At 41.5% G+C, this 21,599-nt stretch overlaps 1 protein-coding gene across 1 annotated transcript in view; it reads right to left on the reverse strand.

Moving 5' to 3' along the window:
• LOC146822611 (nuclear receptor subfamily 4 group A member 3-like) overlaps nt 1–21,599 on the reverse strand; it is an 828,495-nt gene that overhangs the window by 721,881 nt on the left and 85,015 nt on the right. Inside the window, exons 3-4 of the mRNA XM_085606781.1 lie at nt 15,473–16,326; nt 3,742–3,871 (exon numbers count right to left, since the gene is read on the reverse strand). Coding sequence (XP_085462907.1) covers nt 3,742–3,871; nt 15,473–16,324 — 982 coding nt within the window. The 5' untranslated portion in view covers nt 16,325–16,326. The remainder of the gene's footprint in view (nt 1–3,741; nt 3,872–15,472; nt 16,327–21,599) is intronic.

Consider the following 21,599-nt stretch of genomic DNA (forward strand, 5'->3'; position numbering starts at 1 on the left):
TTTAAGGCCACTGTCCAACCCTCTATGTTGCAGGTACAACATAGTCCTGTGCACACATACAAAATAAAATGCATAAATGTAATGTTATACACAAGTGATGAGTTCAGAGTGCTTAGGTAATACTGGAAATTCTTTATTCTTTAAGAGAAACGCAACCAGCCGACACGTGTTTCGTCGGGGATGAGTAATCCCACGACTCTTCAGGGCTGGGAATGATACAAACATATTGTATAAGCATATAACACGGGGTGACTGTAGTTAATGAGCGTTTAACATCTCTATTGTTAGAAAGAGGGTCACCCCAACATAAGTGGAAACCCAACACTAATAGAAAACCAAATGAAAGAACAAAGATTCTTATATAGGTGTACATGGTTGACAATACATCATAGTGTGTTAACCTTGACGAATTCATCAAGTAACTAAACAAGTTAGACAGAGTGTAACCGCTGGGTGAGAAACATATCAGGACATCATGGCAAGTGAAACCCGAGTAAGAATTAGTGTAATACAAGTGAAACAATAAAGACAAATAGAAGAACCAGTGACAGATACTGTAAAACGCTGACGTCGAGTGAAAATAGAGAAAAAAAAAAGGAGGAAAGAAAGGAGTGAAAAGAAGGAAAATAAAAAAATGAGAGCAAAAAAGTGAGAGGCAAGGAATCGAGAAGATATTTAAAAACTAAAATCAAGGTACCTCTGCACACTCGCTCTATGTTGCAGGTATGGCTTTCTACTGGTCCTTTTCAGATTTGAGCGAGCCATGATTGCCCCCCTCACACACATATATCACCTGCTATTGTTACTACTAAAATCTCTACTCACTCCTGGCTGTTACTCCTTCAAATCCTCTGTTTCTCTCCTTGTGTTCGTTCACACACTCCTTCAAACTCTGCCATTACCTCACAACATCTGTGCACATCACTCACGCTCATACTTAAAAGATCTCCACGGCTTTTCCTGTCACCCAATCACTCTCTCCAGGCACCCTTGCCTCCACTGCTGTTACTGTAACATTTCCCACCTAGCTGTTTCTAGCTCCCTTCATATTTGTCCCTACCGGTATCTACCTTTGACCCTCCCGCCTCACTTGTACTATTCTTACTCGTAACTCACTTGTACTACTCTTACTCGTAACTAAGTCACTGGTACCTGCAACTTCCCAGGAATGTTACCTTCCCGTATTTGATCCATTGATACATACCAACTGTGACCTATAACCAGCTGCATCTGCCTGTAGCTCTTCACACATATGCATGCATGCTTTATCTGTACCCCTGTCTGCTGTTAGTTGTAAATACACGTGTTAATCGTGCTGAACCCTGGTGATCCAAGCAGTCATCTGCCTACCCAGCCCTAGGGACAGGGTTTGCCTTTTTTCTGTTCTGAGGCTGCTGCATGCTATTTCCTGTAGTTTGAGGTCGGCCTCTGTTTCCTTATGGTTTGTAGGAGGTAGGACCATAGCAAAGAAGTTAAAAAGACCAGGACAGTGGCTTTCCACATTTTTACTGCAATTGGCATTGTAGTGAGCTTCCCTTGTAGTGCATGTGCAATCTGCTTTCTCGTACAGTTGGACTGAATTATTGGAAACGTTCATGACAGTCTTAATTATATAAATAATGCTGGCCCCTTAGTTGGGTTTAGATTTTTTTTGCACATTTACTTTCTTGTAAAGAAGTGCAAAGAAAATGCTCAATGAGAGGAGTTAAACAACACTAGAATATGTTGTGAGGGAAGAAAGTATAGGCACTTTTTAGCCATGGTGTTTTATGATATTAGCAAGCAACTTATGTGAGCACTAAAACACTTTGCATCAATGCAGAACTTCTTTCACAAGTTAGAACAAGTCTTGTCTCGTCAATAGCTGCTGCTGCCTTGCTTCAAGATGTAGTCCACCTACTGCAGCTCTGTTACCCAGGCTTACTTAATCTGTGTTAGCATGTTGTTTATCACAGTTAAGTAGTAAGTAGAGACAGTTGTGAGCACCACTAGTTTGGTACTTAGCATTGGATCACTTTGTGTTTGTAGTTACACATCGGTCATAGTTCTACATGGAGAACTTTTGCAGGCATGTGACCCAGGGTTTTCTTTTTTTTTTTGGTCTCTCTTCATGTAGTCATGTTCACTCACATGACAGCTGTCATTAGTCGTCTGTGTGACATTTTTTGAGGCCTGTAGCATTCTATCTGCATTGTGACTGTATTGTATGGTATATGGTAGTTTCAGATGTGGGTCTGTGAGATTCTGGTTAAAGCTTGGACGATGTATGTTGGTAAGTCATTAATCACATCTGAGGGTGTATTGCGGAGTGGTGGAGCAGGAGCCCTGCAGAAAATCAGCATGGATCCTGGTTATCTAGACCTGCTGTTTCCACGCCTTATTTACAGTTGGTTGAACTACTAGGTTTCCTATTGCCGGAGCTTCTGCTGGCTCTGCTTTTAGAAAATTTTTACCTGGCGGACACTACAGAGCTGCCAGATCAGTAGTTCAGAAGGCCAGCCCTATTTAAGATGGGATTTCAAATGCAGATTTTTCCCAACTCAGGAGCACCATGTGAAGCCTGCTACTCCTCGCCATTAAAAGTGTTCTATGGCCTCCACCCACATTGTGCGCAAAACGATTGAAACAGAGAAACAAAAATAATGGCAAGTGAACCACCATGACATGGTAGCTGATCCAGCATTGCTTTCTAACGTAGGTGCTCCTGCTGTTACAGTGGAAATATTTTCCTTTGAAATACTCCACTGGAGCAGTAAGGAACTAAAAATATGAAGAACAGGCTGGCGGAATGCTACCATATCCTAAATCATTTCTGTACTCTGTTATATATTACCTAAATGAGACCTGTATGTGTATTGTCTCAGTGACCCCCTTCTTGTCCTGCCATTAAGAATCCTGAGTCCCAAAGCTTTGCATGTTTGTAGTTTCTTCATATGGCTGGCAGTTGTGTCTGGGCTTTTTCTTTTGAGTGGTAATGGATACTTTGGGAGTGTTGGTTTCTAGGGTGTTGCATTATTATTAGCAATGCCATTAGCTCAAACTTTAATAATGCGAGACCTTTTGCATTGCAAATGCTTGTCTATTTTGGCACTCAGCAGCGCAGCAGGAAGGCTTGCTGTGCTGTCGTGCCTCAAAATATAGCAAATGGGGCCCAAAATGTATGTTAGGTTAAAGGACTACTTTTCAAGAGGTTGTAGAACGTCAAAGGCTAAAAAATGACTATACGATTAAGCTCGCAGATACTGGTTTACAAATGTTTTGCTAAAATGTGCCTATTAAAATATAATTTTAAAGACAAGTTTAAAATGAGTTGTATATGTAACAGGCAATAGATATTTCGAAATGGCGGTGGGACATGATAATGCATTTCCGGTTTCTCGAATGGCATCTTCCACATGACTGTCACATGTGATATCCATTACAATGAGATGTCTAGAAAATCAAGAAATAAAATCCCATGTCTTATACAAATAAAAAAGAGTCATCTAAAATAAAAAAACAAACTCTTGCAAACACGACATCATGAGCATTAACTCTGATCAATTAATAAAACATTGTATCCAACCTAAAAACTCTAACTGCTATAGAAATATAACATTTTACATTGCATGTTAAATTTGCAAAGACAACAGGCACTAAAGTACCATGAGATCAAAGTCATTAAGATAAAATTGTAGTTATATCTTTCTATATTAAAAAAGTTGAATCGCAGCTTCAAGAACAGGATAAATCATCAAATACCTTCTTTAACCATACCAACACTGAGACACTTCTGAAATCTACAGTACTGGCAGCGGTTCCGGCGTCTCTTGTCCACTGGACAGTTTTTACTTGCCAAACATACATATCTTGCATTTTTTTGTACTGTTCTCTGGGGAAGAAATGTACACAAAATATTCAACTGAGCCTGACGTGAAGTATTTTAATTACAATATGAAATGTGACAGTGCAATTTGTATAATTTCATAAAACTAATTTTCTTACATCATGGCCTGCAGGCGAAAACACAATTTTATTAGTGTTAGCTGCTGAGAACGAAATTCATCTTGTTTTTTTCTGAAGCAAGTCTAAAGAGACAGCCAATTTTGAATGATAAAATCATATCTGAAATTACCAGGTCATTGCGTCATATTTTTGGGCATTACATTATCTCCTATTTAATATCCCTTGGGGAACAATTTTCTACTTGGTCATTCGCCTGATTATTACTGACCTTATTAAAATGAAATACACGTTAACTTTGATTTGCACCTACAGAGGCGTTACATTTTTAGAATTAGAGAGCAGCAAATGATATTACAAAGAGAAGGCTGGAAATGGTCATTAAAAACAATCATGGATGACATACTTGACATTGCAGTGCGTGATTCTGGAAAAAAACGCACATACGGAAACATGCTATGCAGAAACTTTTGCCACAAATCTGTTTCTTCAAACTTTGCCAACTGAATGGAATTCCCAAGATGGTGAATCTATCCCGATGTATGACGTTCATATGGAAAGAAAATCTCAAACACTTCCTTCCATGTTCACATAAAACCTCTGCACCCTTTCTTCTTTTTCCCTTTTAACAATTTGTTGTGTTTGTGTGGATGCCTCCCATGCATTTCTCTTATCCCCTATTTTCTTTTCCACCCTCTTTCTTTAACCAAGTTGATTGCCCCCCCTTCTGTCATTTACACCTGCCCTTATCTAGTAACTCTTGCCTATGTCGTTGTACCTCTACTCCAACCTACACCATAGTACTTCTACCCATGACTATACTCTCGTACCTCTCTCCATACCATGCCACATTCAGCTCACCAATGCAGCACTACTTGTACCCCCTCAGCACGCTCATACATCTGTCTGAAGAGTAATCCCTCTGCTCATACCTCTACCCTTTTAACTCTACGCCTAAATATGCCCTATTAACTCTACGCATCCTATATGCTAATACCCCAACACGTAATCCAGTGCACACACCCTAGTACATCCAACCCTGCACAACCCTGGTACCACTACTCTTATCTATACCTAGGGCCACTGGATTTCCAAAGCCCTGACATTTTCTTTATAGTTATACTTTTGCACCATTTACTCCATAATTCATCACCTACTGCATAATTTGCAGATTTTAGCAGAAACAAATGTATTCTCATTTGACCGGATTAAAAGTTACTAAGAACACAGCAACGGTTGTTGCAGCACAGTGGAAAGCCCTACGCAACGTTTGACTGGTCACTTTTCAGGTGCTTATTGCTGGCTTTGGACATTAAATTTATACTAATGAAGCAACATTTCTGTTCAGACAGTGTTTACATATGTGAAAGTGAACAACATAATTAATGATATAACAAAATGTGCTGCATTCCATTACATAATTAAGTTAAGTTTGTAGATTTATATAGCGCAGCTTATCACTCATGAGGGTATCCAGAAGCTGTCCATTGGCACGGGGAGATTAAGTGATTTGCCAAGAATCAAATGATGTTGCTCCGAGACTTGAACCCGGATCCCCAGCTCCCGGGTCGACAGCTCTGGTTGCAGCACAACATCCACTCCCCACAAAATTTGCATCAACCCTGCCATATAATTAGATTGGGCAGCTATACCCTTTACCACGTCAGTACCTTAATACCTCTACTCTTTCTCTGCACCTATTCCACCAGCTACACCCCAACAGCTATTCCCCACTTATAGCCTTCTACCTCTATTCCCCACATACCATATATTTCTACTCTTGATGTATGCTCTACCAATTATGGAACCTGAGTCCTTCTATCCATGCCATCTCCATTGCTCCTGACCTTCTCCGTACATGTTTTTTATAACATTTTATAGCCACCATATCCCAATTTTCTAGTATTTTTGGGTCAAATGTCCACACGTATTCTGAGGAATATGTTTTTCTTTACTTTTAAAAGTCGCTAAAATGAAATTTCACTAACCTATGGTTGTTCAGGCTTGTGCTTTACATTTTTTTGTTTTGCAAAAATGTAGAGCTGTTTGCCATAAAACAAAAAGAACTCCAACTTAATCACACATCTGTGCCTAATAGAAGACTTAGGGCACTCTGGAGGATGCAATACTCCATCACAAACATGGCAGATGTCCCACCAGCCATATTGCAAGTGTTTTTTACCCTATGGTACTTGTAATATAGTGAGTATCTGTCAAGTTTAGACGGAGCATCCCATCCGTCAAACTCTAAATAAGGCTTAATTCATAGTGGGTGTTTGATTCTCAGCCATGCAGGTTATTTAAGTTTGCCATTAAGCCATTATTAAAAGAAAAACAGTTGAGGAGTGTTCCTTTTGTGTAAAATGCTATTTTGTGATCCTTTTTATCTGACATATTCTGAAAGGATAAAACAAAATAATTTTAACATAGATATTTATTGGAGATTCTATGAGAAATACTATGAAACGATACGGATGAGAGACGTATGGTGACCGTATCTTTGTGGAAGTGTGTTCCAAGATGTGTATTAATACCAACCAAAACATATATGTTTTTTAGAAATTAAGTTCCACTTAAATATGAAAATGTCCAAAGCTGAACACTTAGACAATCCTAATCTGCAAGTTCTTTTTTGTATGTCAATGTAAATTAGAGTGTGGAAATACATGCGTTTCATAGGCATCGCTGACCAACAACAAACAACAAGGCAATGTGAATATAAAGGAGTACTCCTGTTCGAAGACAAACACTAAATGAAATACTGGACAAACAAGAAGTCCATTTTTTACCCCTGTCAGTACGGTTTCAGGTCCAAGATCAGTACTGTAGAGCAGTGTCTCAACCTTAATTTATTGATCGGAAAGTACACCATAGCACAAAGCTCCCCCATATATCTGGCATTTATGGATTTGACCACATCGTTTGAGTATAAACCGTTCGAAGCTGTGGTCCACTCTTTAGGCTCTTGGCAAGGATGAAGAACTTGTGCACTTTATAGCTTATTTGCACAAGGACATGAAGGGCAGAATAAGAATAAATATGCAAGGGGAGGTGTCTCGGGGCATAGGAAATTTTAGCGCCACTTTTATCTATCTTATACATAACCGATCTCCACCCTTTTTTATTATCCGTGACCCCTGATGTCCCTAAAGTTAAAGGCTCATTCTTACCAGGAATATTATACGCCGACGATGCTGTACTAATGGTTTGTACCCCGAGGGCTTTACGACAGCTAATACAAGTTAATACAAGGCTTCGTACATTTTATTAAAACACTGTACTTACATACTAATTTTAATAAATCTTATATAATTACTTGTGGCCCCAAGAAACATAATCGGTTTCACTAAAAGTGGTAAGTCCACTCTCAATTGTACCAACACCGTCTCCTATTTGGGATTCATTTTTGCTGACAACGGCTCTTGGACTGCACATATTTGCACAAAGTAGCAATAAATTATCAAGCGTGATCAACTCACTATTTAGCTCACCACAACCTAGGAGGGTTAGAGCTCTTCTCCCACTCCTGTAGGTTTTTAAATTGCAATGCCCACCGATAGCTACATATGAAACTGAGATATGGGGTATTAATAAATGCAACTCAATTCAAATAGAAGAAAATAGATTTTGTAGAAGAGTCCTAGGGTCCCCAATTCTACCTCCAATTTTATCTGCAACAAAGAATTGAACATCCCTTTTATTGAAGTCTATATTTATGTTCGCCCCTTGTTTCTTTGGCTATCAATATGGAGAAACCCTAAGGCAAGCCTCAATAGAGATATTATTTCAAATTGTCTAGCTTGCGAGAAAGGCAGGATTAGTCCATGGCTGGCAAAAGTGGAATCACGTCTACAAAAGATAGTCTGTAAACAGTGGCTTGAAAATCCTGATGATCTAAATATTACTAGCAAAAACAACTTCAGGGCAGGCTATCCCACATGCACTGCCGCTGAGTGAGGTGTCCAACCCCATGTCCCACAATTCAACCCCGGCATGGTCTTCTCTTCCGGATATGAGGAACCAGGCACCACCAATTCTGTTGCTGCCGCTGCTTGAGCCATCAGGAAGCGCTGGGGCTCAACACTGTGGGGGTGCAGTGGAAGGCGCTGACATGCCGGCAAGGAAGGCAAAAATAGCTGTTTGACGGCAACCGCACCCTATATGAATTTGACCGCCTTTGCGTTTTCTCTGGCTGTCAGCTGGGCGTCCCTACCCGGGAGAGTTCCAGTATAGCCCTGGCTGGTCTGGCTGGTCGAGATCTTTGTTGCTGTCCTGCTGTTCCGTTGTGTGGTGGTCTGTACCGCAGGGGAGGTACCTGGTACCATTCATTGCCTTTGCTGGATATATTGGGAGGAAAGGAAGGTCATGGATGCCGGTTGGACCAGTTTTCACTCTAATATCTCACCCATTGATCACAATCATCATGGTAAGCTTCCTTGAGAGTCCCTAAGGGGTATTTCTTGGTGTTTGCCAGCCTCTTGCTCTTGTGCTTCATAAGTCGGCATCCATATTTATGGACTGGGATTCACTTTGTCTCCCCCCAAGGTGCAGTCAACCATCTAACTTATTTGACTCTAGTACCTCTTTGCTGGACACTAGATAGTGACCATGCAATTCCAAGGCAGCATTGAGGGGCTATCAGGTTTCACATTTGGGCAGCCATCCAAGGTAGTCATTATCAGAAGGGCACCCTCGTAGTGGGTCTGCATGAAGATCCCTCTCCCCTTAGTCCACCCTAAGGCTTAAAGGAACTCTTCAGCCCATTATAATGGGAAAGCATCTAAAAATCTTCAACTGAATGATGAATGCGGATACTGCTGCTGGCCTCAAAACTTAGACACAAACCGCTCAAATGAAGATAGCATCAGCAGCAGCCTTCCACTAATGTACAATCTGGGTCCCCCTCAAGTCTGCAGGTCACTGCTCCCTGCTTTGATCATGTGGCCCTCTCAAAAGAAAGCGGTACTCAGAAAGTCCCTCCGGAACAGAATGCCCTCATGGCCTTGCAGCTGCCGCTCCCAGCCTTCTACACTAGATGCAAGGAAGGACATAGCCCCACAAGAACAAGCCCAGGCCAAATCAGACAGAGTAATCGAGATGCCTGTCCAAAATCAGGTGCAAGGGAATGATTCGGTTGTACAATGGGATACGAAAACTGTGTTAAACCTTATATTGGATGAAATAAGAGAATTAAAAGCATCACAAGCAACTGAGATTGCATCTCGCATTATTGTTTGATGAAAATAGAGGAAGCAATTGAAAGCCTTCCAGCCAGACAGCAGAAGGCAGAGTTCAGGATTTTGCATCTTGAGGATCAGATAAACATATTGCAGCAGCAAGCTGAACTAGTGAGGACATTGGAGAATAAGATTGATGAACTAGAAAACCATTTGTGTCGCTCTAACCTACAATTGGTAGGAGCACTAGAAGGCTGTGAAGGGGCCCACACCCTGCAATGGGTTGAGAAATGCATCAAAAAAATGTATTACCAGAAATCTCAAGAGATTGGGCAGATACGAGAGCACACAGGGTACCGGCTCACCCATATCCAAATTCAAATTTGCCAAGGACAGTTTTGGTGAACTCTGTAGACTATCGCATCACAGAACAGATACTTTCTAGAGCCATCCAGAGAAAACAATTGTCTAACAACGAAGTACCCTGTTGTCGAATCTTCTTCAATATGTCTGCAGCAGCAGCACGCTGAAGAAAGGACTTTGTAAAGCTCCTATACTTATTTAAGGCCCTGGGCGTGCAGGCAGCAATAGCTCTACAATCTAAACTCCAGGTTTCAGTGAAAGGGAAATTTCACATGTTCACAAACATGGAAGAAGCTCAAGAACTGCTGCAAATAATTTCTACCAAGAGAGGGAAAAGGGGGGAGATATTTACTATTAGGATGAAATAGTGGGATGGGGGTTTTCACTGTGGGTGCACCAACAATGCACCCAGCTCGGGCGTTCACTCTGATGCCCACCCAGTGAGGGTTGAGAGGGTTGTTGTGGGCAATACCCATTCTCCCAGGAGTGGGAGGGGAGGTGAGTGAGGGTGTTGGTGGTGGGGAGCACGTCTACCAGAGAAGAGCAGAACCATAGACGAGAATGTAATGTCAGGAATGTTTTTGTTTACGAGGCTTCAACTGAAGGAAAGGTTCTTGGGAGATGGGGCTTGACATATGAATAATATCAGTCAAACGTTAATGGGTTATCAAATAAACAAAAGTATGGGGCCTTAATCAGATGGTCAACCTCTTTTTAACCATAAATCCTGTTTTTTCAAGAAGCTCATTTAATGAGAAATACTCCAAAGCTTCTTATTCCCAATAATTATTCAAATGCATATTTCGCTTTTGCCGGCTTGGCTATGAGAGGTGTTGCAATCTACTTTGAATGAGGGGTAGACTGGGAGATCATACAAGTTCAGAGAGATCCCCATGGTAGATGGATTTGGATTACAGCAGGGGTAAATGGTATTTTTATTTAATTTTGTGAATTATTATTATGCCCCGTTTCCAGATGATCCTAAATCTATCATCAAGATCAATGAACTGGCTAGAGGAGCGGTGGGTCCTATAATTTTAGGGGTGATTTAAATTATATTCAGGATTTCGCAAGGGATACCTCTTATAAAACAAAAAAACTGCTTAAGCCAATTACAAAAAAAGTATTGGATGTCATGACACCAAATTATCATTTGATTGATCCATGGCTCTGAGCCCACCAGGGAATGTCACAATACACTTACTACTCCCGACAAAGCCAGTCTGCTTCTCGTATAGATTATTTTGTTATCCCTCGTTCCATTAGGTGTCTTGATTCCCAAATATGGGCAAATTCCTTTTTAGATCATTCACTGATTAGTGTGAAGATAAAAATAGAAGCAAGACAAAGGGAAAGGTCCAGGTGGCAGATGGATCCTCTCCTTCTCTCTAACCAGGAATGGTTAATAAATACTAATAAATGGATTGAAGATTTTTTTTCAGATAAAATAGGGCACCGAAACACTTTTTTCTGATTGGGGTGCTTTCAAGGCATCCATCAGTGGGTAGAGGGTGGTCTTAATGGCCGCACAAACTAAAATTCAGAGGGCATGAATAACCGAGCACCATCTGGTGGGCGATACCGCCATACAGATGGAGGTATGTTCACCGTGGGAGCAAACGGTGGGGAACCTGCAGCTGGCCAGTGCCAAACAAGAGCTAAGGACATTTTTTGTAACAGAGGAGATAAAGAGTTCGGGGTTGCATCACCAATGGGTGTACAAAGGAAGCAATAAGCTGCATTAATTACTGAACTGCAGGAACCCGGGATGGGGGTTTTTGCCTCTGAAAAAGAAAGGGTTGTGAAAAACTTTTTTGATCATTACAATAAGCTCTATGCGACCAGATATATGGCTTCGAAGGAAGCAATTCATCAGTATTTTTTAGATATCAATCAACCGCATCTGTCAAGTATCCAGGCAGAGGATTTAGTGGCTGATATTACAGCACTAGAAATTCGTCAGGCTTTAGCCTCAATGCCATCTGGAAAGCCCTGTGGGAATGGTGGCCCGCCAATAGAGTTTTACAAAGCATTTCAAAAAGAGCTGATACCCTTCGTAGTAGAGCTTTCTAATTTTGTCAAAACAGGCGGAGAGGTCCCTCCAATTTTTAAGGAATCCACTATCGTCAGCTCCGTAAAAAGGGAAATAATCCCTGTGACATGGACTCATACAGACCAATCAGTCTATTAAAAATTGATTATAAAGTCTTAAGGAAAATATGGGCAAATCAAATTATGCCTGCTGCCCGGAAGGTTATTCACAACGACCAGACTGGCATCCTGGCAGGAAGGTAAATGTCTTTTAATACATGCTTTAGATTTTTTTAACAGCAATCAGATACCTGCACTTATAATGATGGTGGATGATGAGAAAGCATTCGACCATGTCAATTGGGTCACCCTTTTTTATAGTCTTAAGAGGGTGGGGTTTCCTAGTCTAATTACCAATATGTTACGCAATATATGTGAAGGAGCACAGGCCTAGGTTTTTGTGAACTCCAACTTGGCCGGAACCGTAGATATAAATCAGGGGAACTCGGCAGGGCTGTCTCTTGTTGCCTGTACTGTTGACTTTTTTTATTGAACCTTTGGCAGTCAGAATAAGGGGAAATCTGGGTATGGTAGCACCAATAGAATGCAGGTCCAAACTAAAACTGTTCTCTGATGATATTATATTGTAATTCAGGCCGGAAGAACAAAATATGACAATGATGTTGTCCGAACTCTCGCAGTTTCAATCATAGGGAACAAAATGAATCATAATAAAACAGAAGTATTTATGTTCAACTCCTCCCTGGTATCTTCAACGCCATGCTCTTTCCAGCAACCCAATTCACTACCTGGGGGCATATGTAACTAGATTTATTAGATAGATGAACACTTCTCCCTCTAACACTCATTGGCCAGGTGGCTCTTATAAAAATGTCAATCTTACCTTTATTAGTTTTTATATTCATGAATGTCCCAATAAGAATCAGTGCAGCATATTTTAAAGAACTAGAAGCCCTTTTTGACAGTTTGTCTGGAACAAAAAGGCCCCCAGGGTAAAATATTCAGTTCTGCAATTGGAAACTAATCAGGGGGGACTGGCATTGCCCCAGATGAATACCTATTGAGAAGCCTCTCTCCTAGACAAATTGGTTTGCACAATTGAGTTAAAGGGATCCTTAGATAGCTTCTTTTTTGGATAAAAGGGTGAAGGAAGTTGGATCACAGCTTTCGGTCTTCATAAGTACAGCTTAACTCCCAAACAAAACTAGGTATAAGACACTACAAGAGTAAATTATGAGACTCCAGTCATTATATTCTATAAATGCTATGGCGGCGGTTTATGAATATTTGCAGCTAAGGGAATGTGAAGTCTTAGGTTTACATATACAGTCCAGCCACTTAAAGCTTTGGAATGCAGACGGCTTTAGCGAGTTGGGCCACTTTTTGCTGGGAGGGAGAAGCATTACCTGGCAGAGACTTTAAGCTAGGTGCACGGACTGATGCACGTTGTTTTTGGGGGGGATTTCTACAGATTCCGTACATAGTGAAAAAATATTGTCCCGCGTCCAGTGTTGGCCGATCACCACTAACAGCTGCCTTCTTTAAAGCAAGGCTAAGAGGGGTGGGCAATCTGGTACAGATTTCTGCAGAGTCAAGGGGAAAGCCACCTAATAAAGATTTTTGGGGACAAATATACTGAGACAACCCAATGCTCCTTCTCTGAGGCCGCTTGGCAGATGATCTCAAAACTCGGTAGCAAGGAAATAAAGGCTAACAATTTTAAGCAAATGTCATTGTTTTTCACAACAATTTTTTTTGTTTATATAAATCTTGTTATTAACAAATAAATCAAACATTGCGGTACAGCAAGCCTTAGGATTTCCTGGTTACATATGTGGGTGTAGACATTTACGTTCGGTACATTGTCACTGTTATAATGTTTATGGTGATTCCTGGATGTCCGTGTCTGGCAATTGGGGGGGGTTACATATAGATCCTCGATAAACATTCCAAGCATTCCAAATGGAGGCCCACTTGCGGGGACAGCCCCTCGATTCACAACAAATTTTAATTATTTTTAAAGGTACAATATGGGTGGGGCCCGACCAGTACATTACATATAATGCAAAAGACATAGTGTACCTGATTTTATCATTCCATAACAACTTGGTCTGTAGAACACCAGGCCGGATAATTAACAAACTTCACACTGCAAATGTCATTTTTGTTGTCATGATGGATGGCTTATTATACTTCTAAAGCCCTCCATAGAATGTATCCTGAATTGGAAGATAGATGCTTTCGCTGTCAGCAAATAGGAGCAGGAGTTTGGCTCTATACTTGCTTCCCCTGCCCAATGTTGGCCCAGTTATGGGACAAAATATTTGGTGCTCTCAGTAATGGCTTGCAAAGTCGAGTCGCACCAGAGGCCGCAGTGGTGCTCTTTGGCAGGTCTAGGCAAACTTCGTCAAAATTAAAAGGGGGGAAAGGTTTTATTGTGATAGCCTCCTTAGTGGCACGATCATTGATTCTGCAGAATTGGAGGACAACTAGAGTATTTACATACTTAGAATGGCATTATAAAATGACTCGTACAAGGAAATTTGAAGAGGCCTATGCAAAGAGGATTGAAGCGAATTATTTTTATGGTTTTATTATAGATGAAATAAATATTTTATAATTTTTTTATCGTGATTGTCATGAAATGTCAGTTTTAACATTGTTTGCAATTTTAAAATGTACTTTTATGGATACATCTCTTTCTGAATAAAGATAATATTGATCAAATATTTGTGACACTGTAATATACTATTTACGTGAAGGAGTATTTCCAGATATGCATGTTAATGGGGTATGTTCACAATCTGATTAATTCGGCCAAATATACCATTCTCACAATATTTAGAAACGTAAATACATCAATTAAAACTTTTTTGTTGAACTGCAAAACAATCCAATAATAATACTGGGAATCGGTGGTGAACACCACGAATGAAGTATTAAAAAGCTTGTAAAGGTTATCAATTCTCTGCATGTCGTGTGTGTTCGTTGATCATATGATTCCTGAAGGGGCCAGATTCACTTAGACCCACATAGCAACACAGTACAATGTATTGTGAGCTGCCTTGCCTTTTGTCCAACAAAGGATTGACCAGTCCCTCAATGTACAAAGGGCTGTGCATGGACAGTGGAACACACATCGACATCTTTATTAATGTCAATGAAGTAGATACTGGTAGTGTATCTCCTATCCCACTTTCCACTCCCATTCTCTTGCCACTTCCAAAAGATTGTACTGTGTGCAGTGCTATTTGAAGTGACAGTGCCCAACTGTGTATTGCAAACTATGTATATGCATTTGCAAAGTCAGTTGCGCTTGCTTTCAAATGCAAAAAACCTTTTGTTGTCAGCTTAACTCCCAGAGGGGAAAAGCGTTCTTTATTCATGCACCATTTTTTCCTTTCCATGTTCAAATGATGATGAAAATCAGTGTACATAAGTTTTGTATTTTAGAACTTTTTTCACATTTACAAGTCAATCTCACGGCCAATTACTATTCTTAAGGCTAAAAGCATTGGATGATTAAGTTTTAATAATTACATGTACTTTGCAGTTCAGCACGCACGTTCTAGCTGAATGAGCCATTTTACTGTAATCATGCAAACTACCTTGATTGTAATGGAATGTTGTAGCGTTCAATCTGCAAATCTTCAGGCAGATTATAAACCTATATGCTGTATACATTTGTATGGCAACACGTGCATATATTTAAATTTCTAAAACCATATATTTATATTTGTGTGATTGTTGTGAAATATATGGATCTGGAGAAGCATCTGAAGCTCATTCATGGAATATGGCATCTTCAAAACATGTAGATTTTATTTTTGAATGAATATTTTGTTGGGCTATTACCATCACTACAATATTCAGAAACTAGATACCATTCGGAAACAAATGCTTCCTCAGTTCACAGTTACAGACTGTCCTCATCTTACCTTAAAGAAACCTTTGCATCCTTCGCAGGTTCTGACACCGTAGTGTTGGCAGGCGGCATTGTCTCCACAAACAGCACATGTGCCCTCCCCAGATGAAGAACTCCTGCTCTGAGGTGAGGGGAGGCCGCTGTCTCCCTGCAAGCTTGGATCTTGATTTAGTGCAAGTGGTGTAAAGGAAAGACCAGATCCTGTGGCCAATTGAAGAGGAAAGGAATACGTTTCCATAACTGGCTGCCCAGTGCATCTTTCAGTAACAATTGGCAAGTTGTGGGCCGGATCATAGCACATACGGGATCCAGACGTTGGAGTGTGAGGTGGAGAGTGCTTAAACTGGAACAATGGAAATCGCGGTAGAGACACTTTAACTGGGGCGTCCATCAAAATGCCAGTGGTCACACTAGTCTGCGTTTGTGGCAGTAAGTGAGGTTCATTCCAGATAGACGTTTGATGAGTTGAAAATCCAGGGGTTGATGGTGTGGAGGGCGGGGACCGTTTAAAATAAACTGAGGTGCTGGGCATGGTATCATCTGTTTCTGTTGAAATAGAGGAGTGGTAGCTATTTACAGAAGTGTCTTCCATTTTGATCAGGGGTCTGTGATTTGAAGACTGCATTTGGTACAAACAAGAGGGTTTGAAGTCATATGTTCCAGAGTAACTTTCCATGAAGGTACTGAAACTAGGTAGGGATGTGGTAGCTGTTGCTGTAACCTCAGAACTGCTTAAATCCATGCCAAATTTTGTATAATCTGGGTTCGTGATCTCAGAGCTGAAGTCTGACTCATAAATATATGGTTGAGTTGCATAATTGGATCCTGGTGGTGAAGGGCTATACTTTGCTTGCACACAGGGCATATCTAAAAATAGAAAATATTTCATTTACAACATATCCAATATTTGGAGATATGTACAATACTTAAAAAACAAGTTAATTTAATTGCCAAACCACACACAGGCGTCAACGTAAGATTATAAACAGCATATACCATGTTAAGTCAAAATAAGTGTCTGAGAATTTCAGCATCACAAAAATACAAAAAGGTCAAAGATATTATTGCATTAGTCACGTTATTTTGAGCTTGGTATGGGTGGTTTTAAATACATTTTGTAAAACAAAATCAAAAACAAGTAAAAACATTGAATAAATTGGAATGATTATTAGCTAGTTATGTTTTCTCTTGCCAGATTCTGATACATTGCAAGAATATTTTACACTATGGTCCTGAGTCACTAAGCCATGCCTGCATGTAGGTTCAAATTACACGTGCAAGTCACTTGAATTTAATGCAGAAAATTCACAACAGGTGGATCTGCCCTTTTAAATCATTTTACCAATGAATACTAGTAACCCCCAATGGTGTAATACTATGCCTGCATAAACCCCATGCCAAGACGGGGAAGTGAAAATATTCAAACCTGTTTCCAGCCCATTCAGACCATGAAAACGGACGGATACTTAGTCCGGTCACCTGTGACAGTAGCGTGTTAATTTCTCAAATTTCTAAATCTACATCAATGCGAGCAAGTAATCCTGTGCATAAAGATTTTATTGTCAAATGGGCCCAAACAGTCTACCAAGAGGCTTTGCTCTGCGTACATTTTAACACACCTTTTAAATGTTGCACTTGACTTCAGTGCCTCAGAATGAGCAAATTGGAGTTTACAGTACTTTCAACATTTCTGAGTGACAAAAATTATTACCAATTTAAAGGGGCCTTTTACAAAGAAGATCATAATTCCTAAAGATCTTAGCAAAAGTAAGTGAAAACGTATGAATGTAATAACTAAAATTTGGATTTCCTCAAGTGAATGATCGGCAAGCAGAAACCAGAGAGTAGTGTAGTGAAAAGGGCCCACTTTATTAGGACAGGACTGTCAGCTAAATTTCTTATAACATATAGAAACTTTAATTCCCCACCTCACTAATACAATCAAACGCATCCAGACTACAAACACCTTCATTCAAAATATTCACTATTTTTCACAAACAGTCCCACCTTTTGCACACTGTACACCTTCTCACTCTAATGCTCCCCAGTGCCTTCTGTTGCTTGAATATGAAATACCTTGAAAAAACAAAAAACATGACGAGTTTGGCAAAACAGGAACAGTTGGTTTAATTAAACTCTTCGGCCACGAGTACAGTTACAGAAGCAGGGCAGAGGACTGTCTCCAAGTACAATCAATCTGAGCAAGGTTTTATACATTTCTTTGGATATCATATTGCGTTTCTGTCGATCTTTTTTTATAAAGAATGAGGGCCTTGCCTTTGGAGTCATAAATAGGGTTCCTGAAAACAAATGCCGGTGGGCCTCGGCCTTGCATAGACACAATGGGAGCAAGTGGGTAACGTGTCCAGATGTCCCACATGAGGGGCGTGTGATGCCTGCGTTTACTGTGTTTTCTGTGTCCTGATTGGCTATGTGTTCTTAACTTCATGTAGCATCTGATTTTATGGTGTTTTTGGGAATGCGCACAACCCTTCGGCCACGTGTGCTTTATTGGGGCCAATCTCCCTGGACCATTGTGGTGTCACTGCACCTATCTGTGGGATTGATCTGAGTTTCCTGTTTTCTAGTTTGTCTGCCAGTTAGGTGCCACCCCGCCTGTGACCTGTCAATCAGTAACCTCAAGCCTAGGTCTGAGAGCCTGCCTTACCATGTATTTCTGAGTCGGGGTTGACAGAGAGTTCATGACAGGTAAATTCGATAATTGAGATGCAATTTTGTTCTTAAACATAAATGTATCATTATGAACACTGACATCGACTTTTTCAATATTAACACTTCTCTTTCCCTCCCTGCCTCCGAAAAGGCCAGCCTGGGGATGCCTCAGTACCCTTGGACTAGTGCCACAAAACCTCCTCTACCCGCCAACCAGGAAAACCGAACCTTGATGTGTTCTTGCACCCCCCTTTTTCTTTCTCAACACACCGCCAGCAATCTGCCTGTAAAGAATTCTACCTACCCTAGAATCAAAAGCATAACTTGAGTTTAAATGTCTCAACTAGGAAATAACAAATAAAGTTGATGTTCATAGAAGGCAGGTCTACTCCCATCCACTCTAAACAAATTGAAGTCTACCGGCAGTGTATACTCATGCTGCATGATGCATAAAACCTGCAACTTGCAAATAAAGTGCATCTCACAGTTAATCTTTCTCCTCGCCCTGTTAATGGCATTCTGAATGCCCCGACACATTTGCTGCTGCACCAATTTTGTCTACATTAGAAACGTTTCATTCCAATACTTTCAAAAACACATTGAATGTGTCTTAATGAGCAACTGACCGGTTAATTGAACTAGGTCATTCTCCCACCCAAATGAATCAAAAACAAGCCCGGACAGACGATTACCTTCCAATTCAGCCAGCCAGGAAAGCAAAAGGCTCCATTCAATTCACATTCCACCCACAATTTCAAAGTAAACAAATCCTCTCTCAACACTAGAGACTTTTCAAATAGCCACATCTCTGCTGTTTGGCTGCCCAAGTCACCAAAGAATGGCTGATGATCTAGACAGTCACCAATCACAGACCTGAAAAGAAGTCTAAAAGGAAACAAACACAAAACCACACTGACCTTTTTGTTACTATCCAACCAACTCAGGAATGAGGTATTACTCACTCCTTGATGCACATCTACTCAACCTTCTTATCTCACCCACCGCGAAGTTCAACCTGTCAGCCCCAGTAGCTGCCCCTATAAAGAAAGAGTTCTTACCACTCCAGCCTCTAGATTGAACTGCAAAGAACCTGCCTCAAAATTAGCAACAGCTTTCTGCCTACTCCCATCCTGATAGCAAAATACGTCACCCTCCATATCTCTTCTCGCCTCTCCAAAATGCAGCAACACCCCTAAAGGGATTAGCACAATTCTCTAATCACAGATATAGGACTCATCCTCTCACAAAACCCTAATTAAACAAAATGCCTCCATTTCCTATCAAACCCAGCAACTGTGATACTCTGAACACTCTCGAAAACATAATCAATCAAAAAAGGGAGTTGTTCCATCTGTTGCACATGGTGCATAGGATGAAAGGAGAAAAAGAAATAAAAATGTATTTTTAAAAAGAATCCTCACTCACCAACCTAGTTGGTGACATGCTTTATCATAGGGTCCCCACCCGAGTGGCCGAATGCCTTTTGGGTGTGCTACAACGCCTGATTACAGCGGAGCTGGTTTTTTGGTGGTGCAAAGGTGAGAAGTGGTGAAAAAACTTAAAATTGCCTTTATTAATCCCTAAAATTGTAATATTGGGATATGAAGGCAAGCTTATAAAACCAGGGTGGATGTCCTGTCAGGTGCAATTTGGCATGTGGCATCCAATAAGTGCAATATGTGACAAAACTAAGGGTGTGACTGTAGGAGAGTAGGATCTGCTTCACATGTTTACCCCCACTTTTTGCTGGTGTTTCACTGTTTTTCGACTTTAGTCTGGCTGTTATTCAGGACCCCAGCCTAGCTGCTTCCTCTCTAAATTGATTGCATGTACTTTAGGAACACCACAGATTGGATCCTGAGGTACCCTTGTGAGTCCCTAGTATATGGTACACTATGTACTCAGGGCATAGGTACCCCAGAGGCCTACCAGGGGCTGAAGCATGTATTATGCCACCCCTGGAAAGCCACCCAAAATGACACCACAGGTCTGCTACTGCAGCCTGGGTAAGGTGGTGCATGCACCCCTTACTGTGATATAGGTTACCTGTATCACTACATATATACACACATATAAACCTATAAGTCACTCCTATGGCAGGCATTATCAATCCTGAAGGCAGAGTGCTTGGTTCTTATGTGAGAGGGTGCCCCTGCATGAGCAGAGCCCCTCTGCAGCGTTCGGAGTCCCTTCTCTGCTGCTGTTTGTAATGCAGCCTGACCATATACTCTTAAGTGCATTATAACCTCGTGGTAAATGCTAACTTTGGGATGGCTGCACGGAAACATGTCGTGTTTGGTTTCAAACACTTTGGAATCCTACCCCCCTCCCCCGCCAGTTCTGGCGGCGGGGGTAAAATTCCACCCTTCTAGATGGAGACACATGTACCCACTTGTATACCCGATAGAAACTTAAGAGAGCCCTGGCATCACAAAATGGATGCTGCAGCCACAGCCACGGGTCTGGCCTCCTGCTGCTGACCGAAACTCCGGCAGGGGAGGCCTGGACAATAGGTTTCCTGTCACAGGGAGGTGTAACCACCTCCCAGACAGGCTTATGTGTATTGGGGCGGGGTGGGAGCACTCTCTGAGTGCTTTGAAGTCCTGCACTGGGGGCACATTTGGTGTCCTTGTGCATAGTCCAGCTCAAACCGGTTCAGGGGCTTCCAGCCCCTGCTCTGGTGTGAAACTTGACAAAGGAAATGGGTGTAGCCACCCCTCTTTCCAAACCCTCCCATAGGTGGGTCCCCAGAGCTAGTCCAACCCCTTCCTTAGGTATAAGTAAGGAACCTCTGTAACCAGAACTTTAGATATCCCTGGACGAAACTCTGAAGCTGAATCCTGGAACTTTGATGCTCTACTCAAGTCTAGAGGACGGAAGAAATCTCCCTTGGGGTCAAGGAGTGACTCCCCTGCTTGGCAGGCACCAACAAAGCAATTTGACGGTCTGAAGTTCCGAAGCTCCTGCCAGACTCCAAAGTATTTGCAGCCCAGGAAGAGGATTTCCAGATATCTCAGAGGCCGACCCAAGTGCCCAGCAAAGCTGAGACCCTCAGCCCTCGTGAGTAGCGTGGAACCGGAACTCCTGGTCACCGTGACCTTTTGCAAGTGCATTGACTTCTCGACGTCTCCTGAAGTCGTGCTTGGGCTGATTTGTAGCCCCCACCTCGAGCACAGAATCCACTGAAGATTGTCGGCTTAGTCACCCCGAGTGATCCATTGGCCGCCATTTTATGTTTTGTCTTAAGGTCCCTTTGCGATCCCTGGTCCGTCGATTGGTGGGTCCCTGAGGGGGTAGCATTGAATTTCCTTGGGCTTCCCTGAATGCTCCAGACATGCCCCGACTCCCTACCAAGTGGTGAGTCCCACAGACCTTGCTGGTCAGCACCGAAGCATCTTTCTCGTTTCTGGGTGGGTTGCTGTTGCCAAGGCTTGTTGTGACCAATCCGGGCTCCGACGCTGCAGCAC

Source organism: Triturus cristatus, chromosome 5_2 (genome assembly GCF_964204655.1).
Source record: "Triturus cristatus chromosome 5_2, aTriCri1.1, whole genome shotgun sequence".
Classification (NCBI taxonomy): domain Eukaryota; kingdom Metazoa; phylum Chordata; class Amphibia; order Caudata; family Salamandridae; genus Triturus; species Triturus cristatus.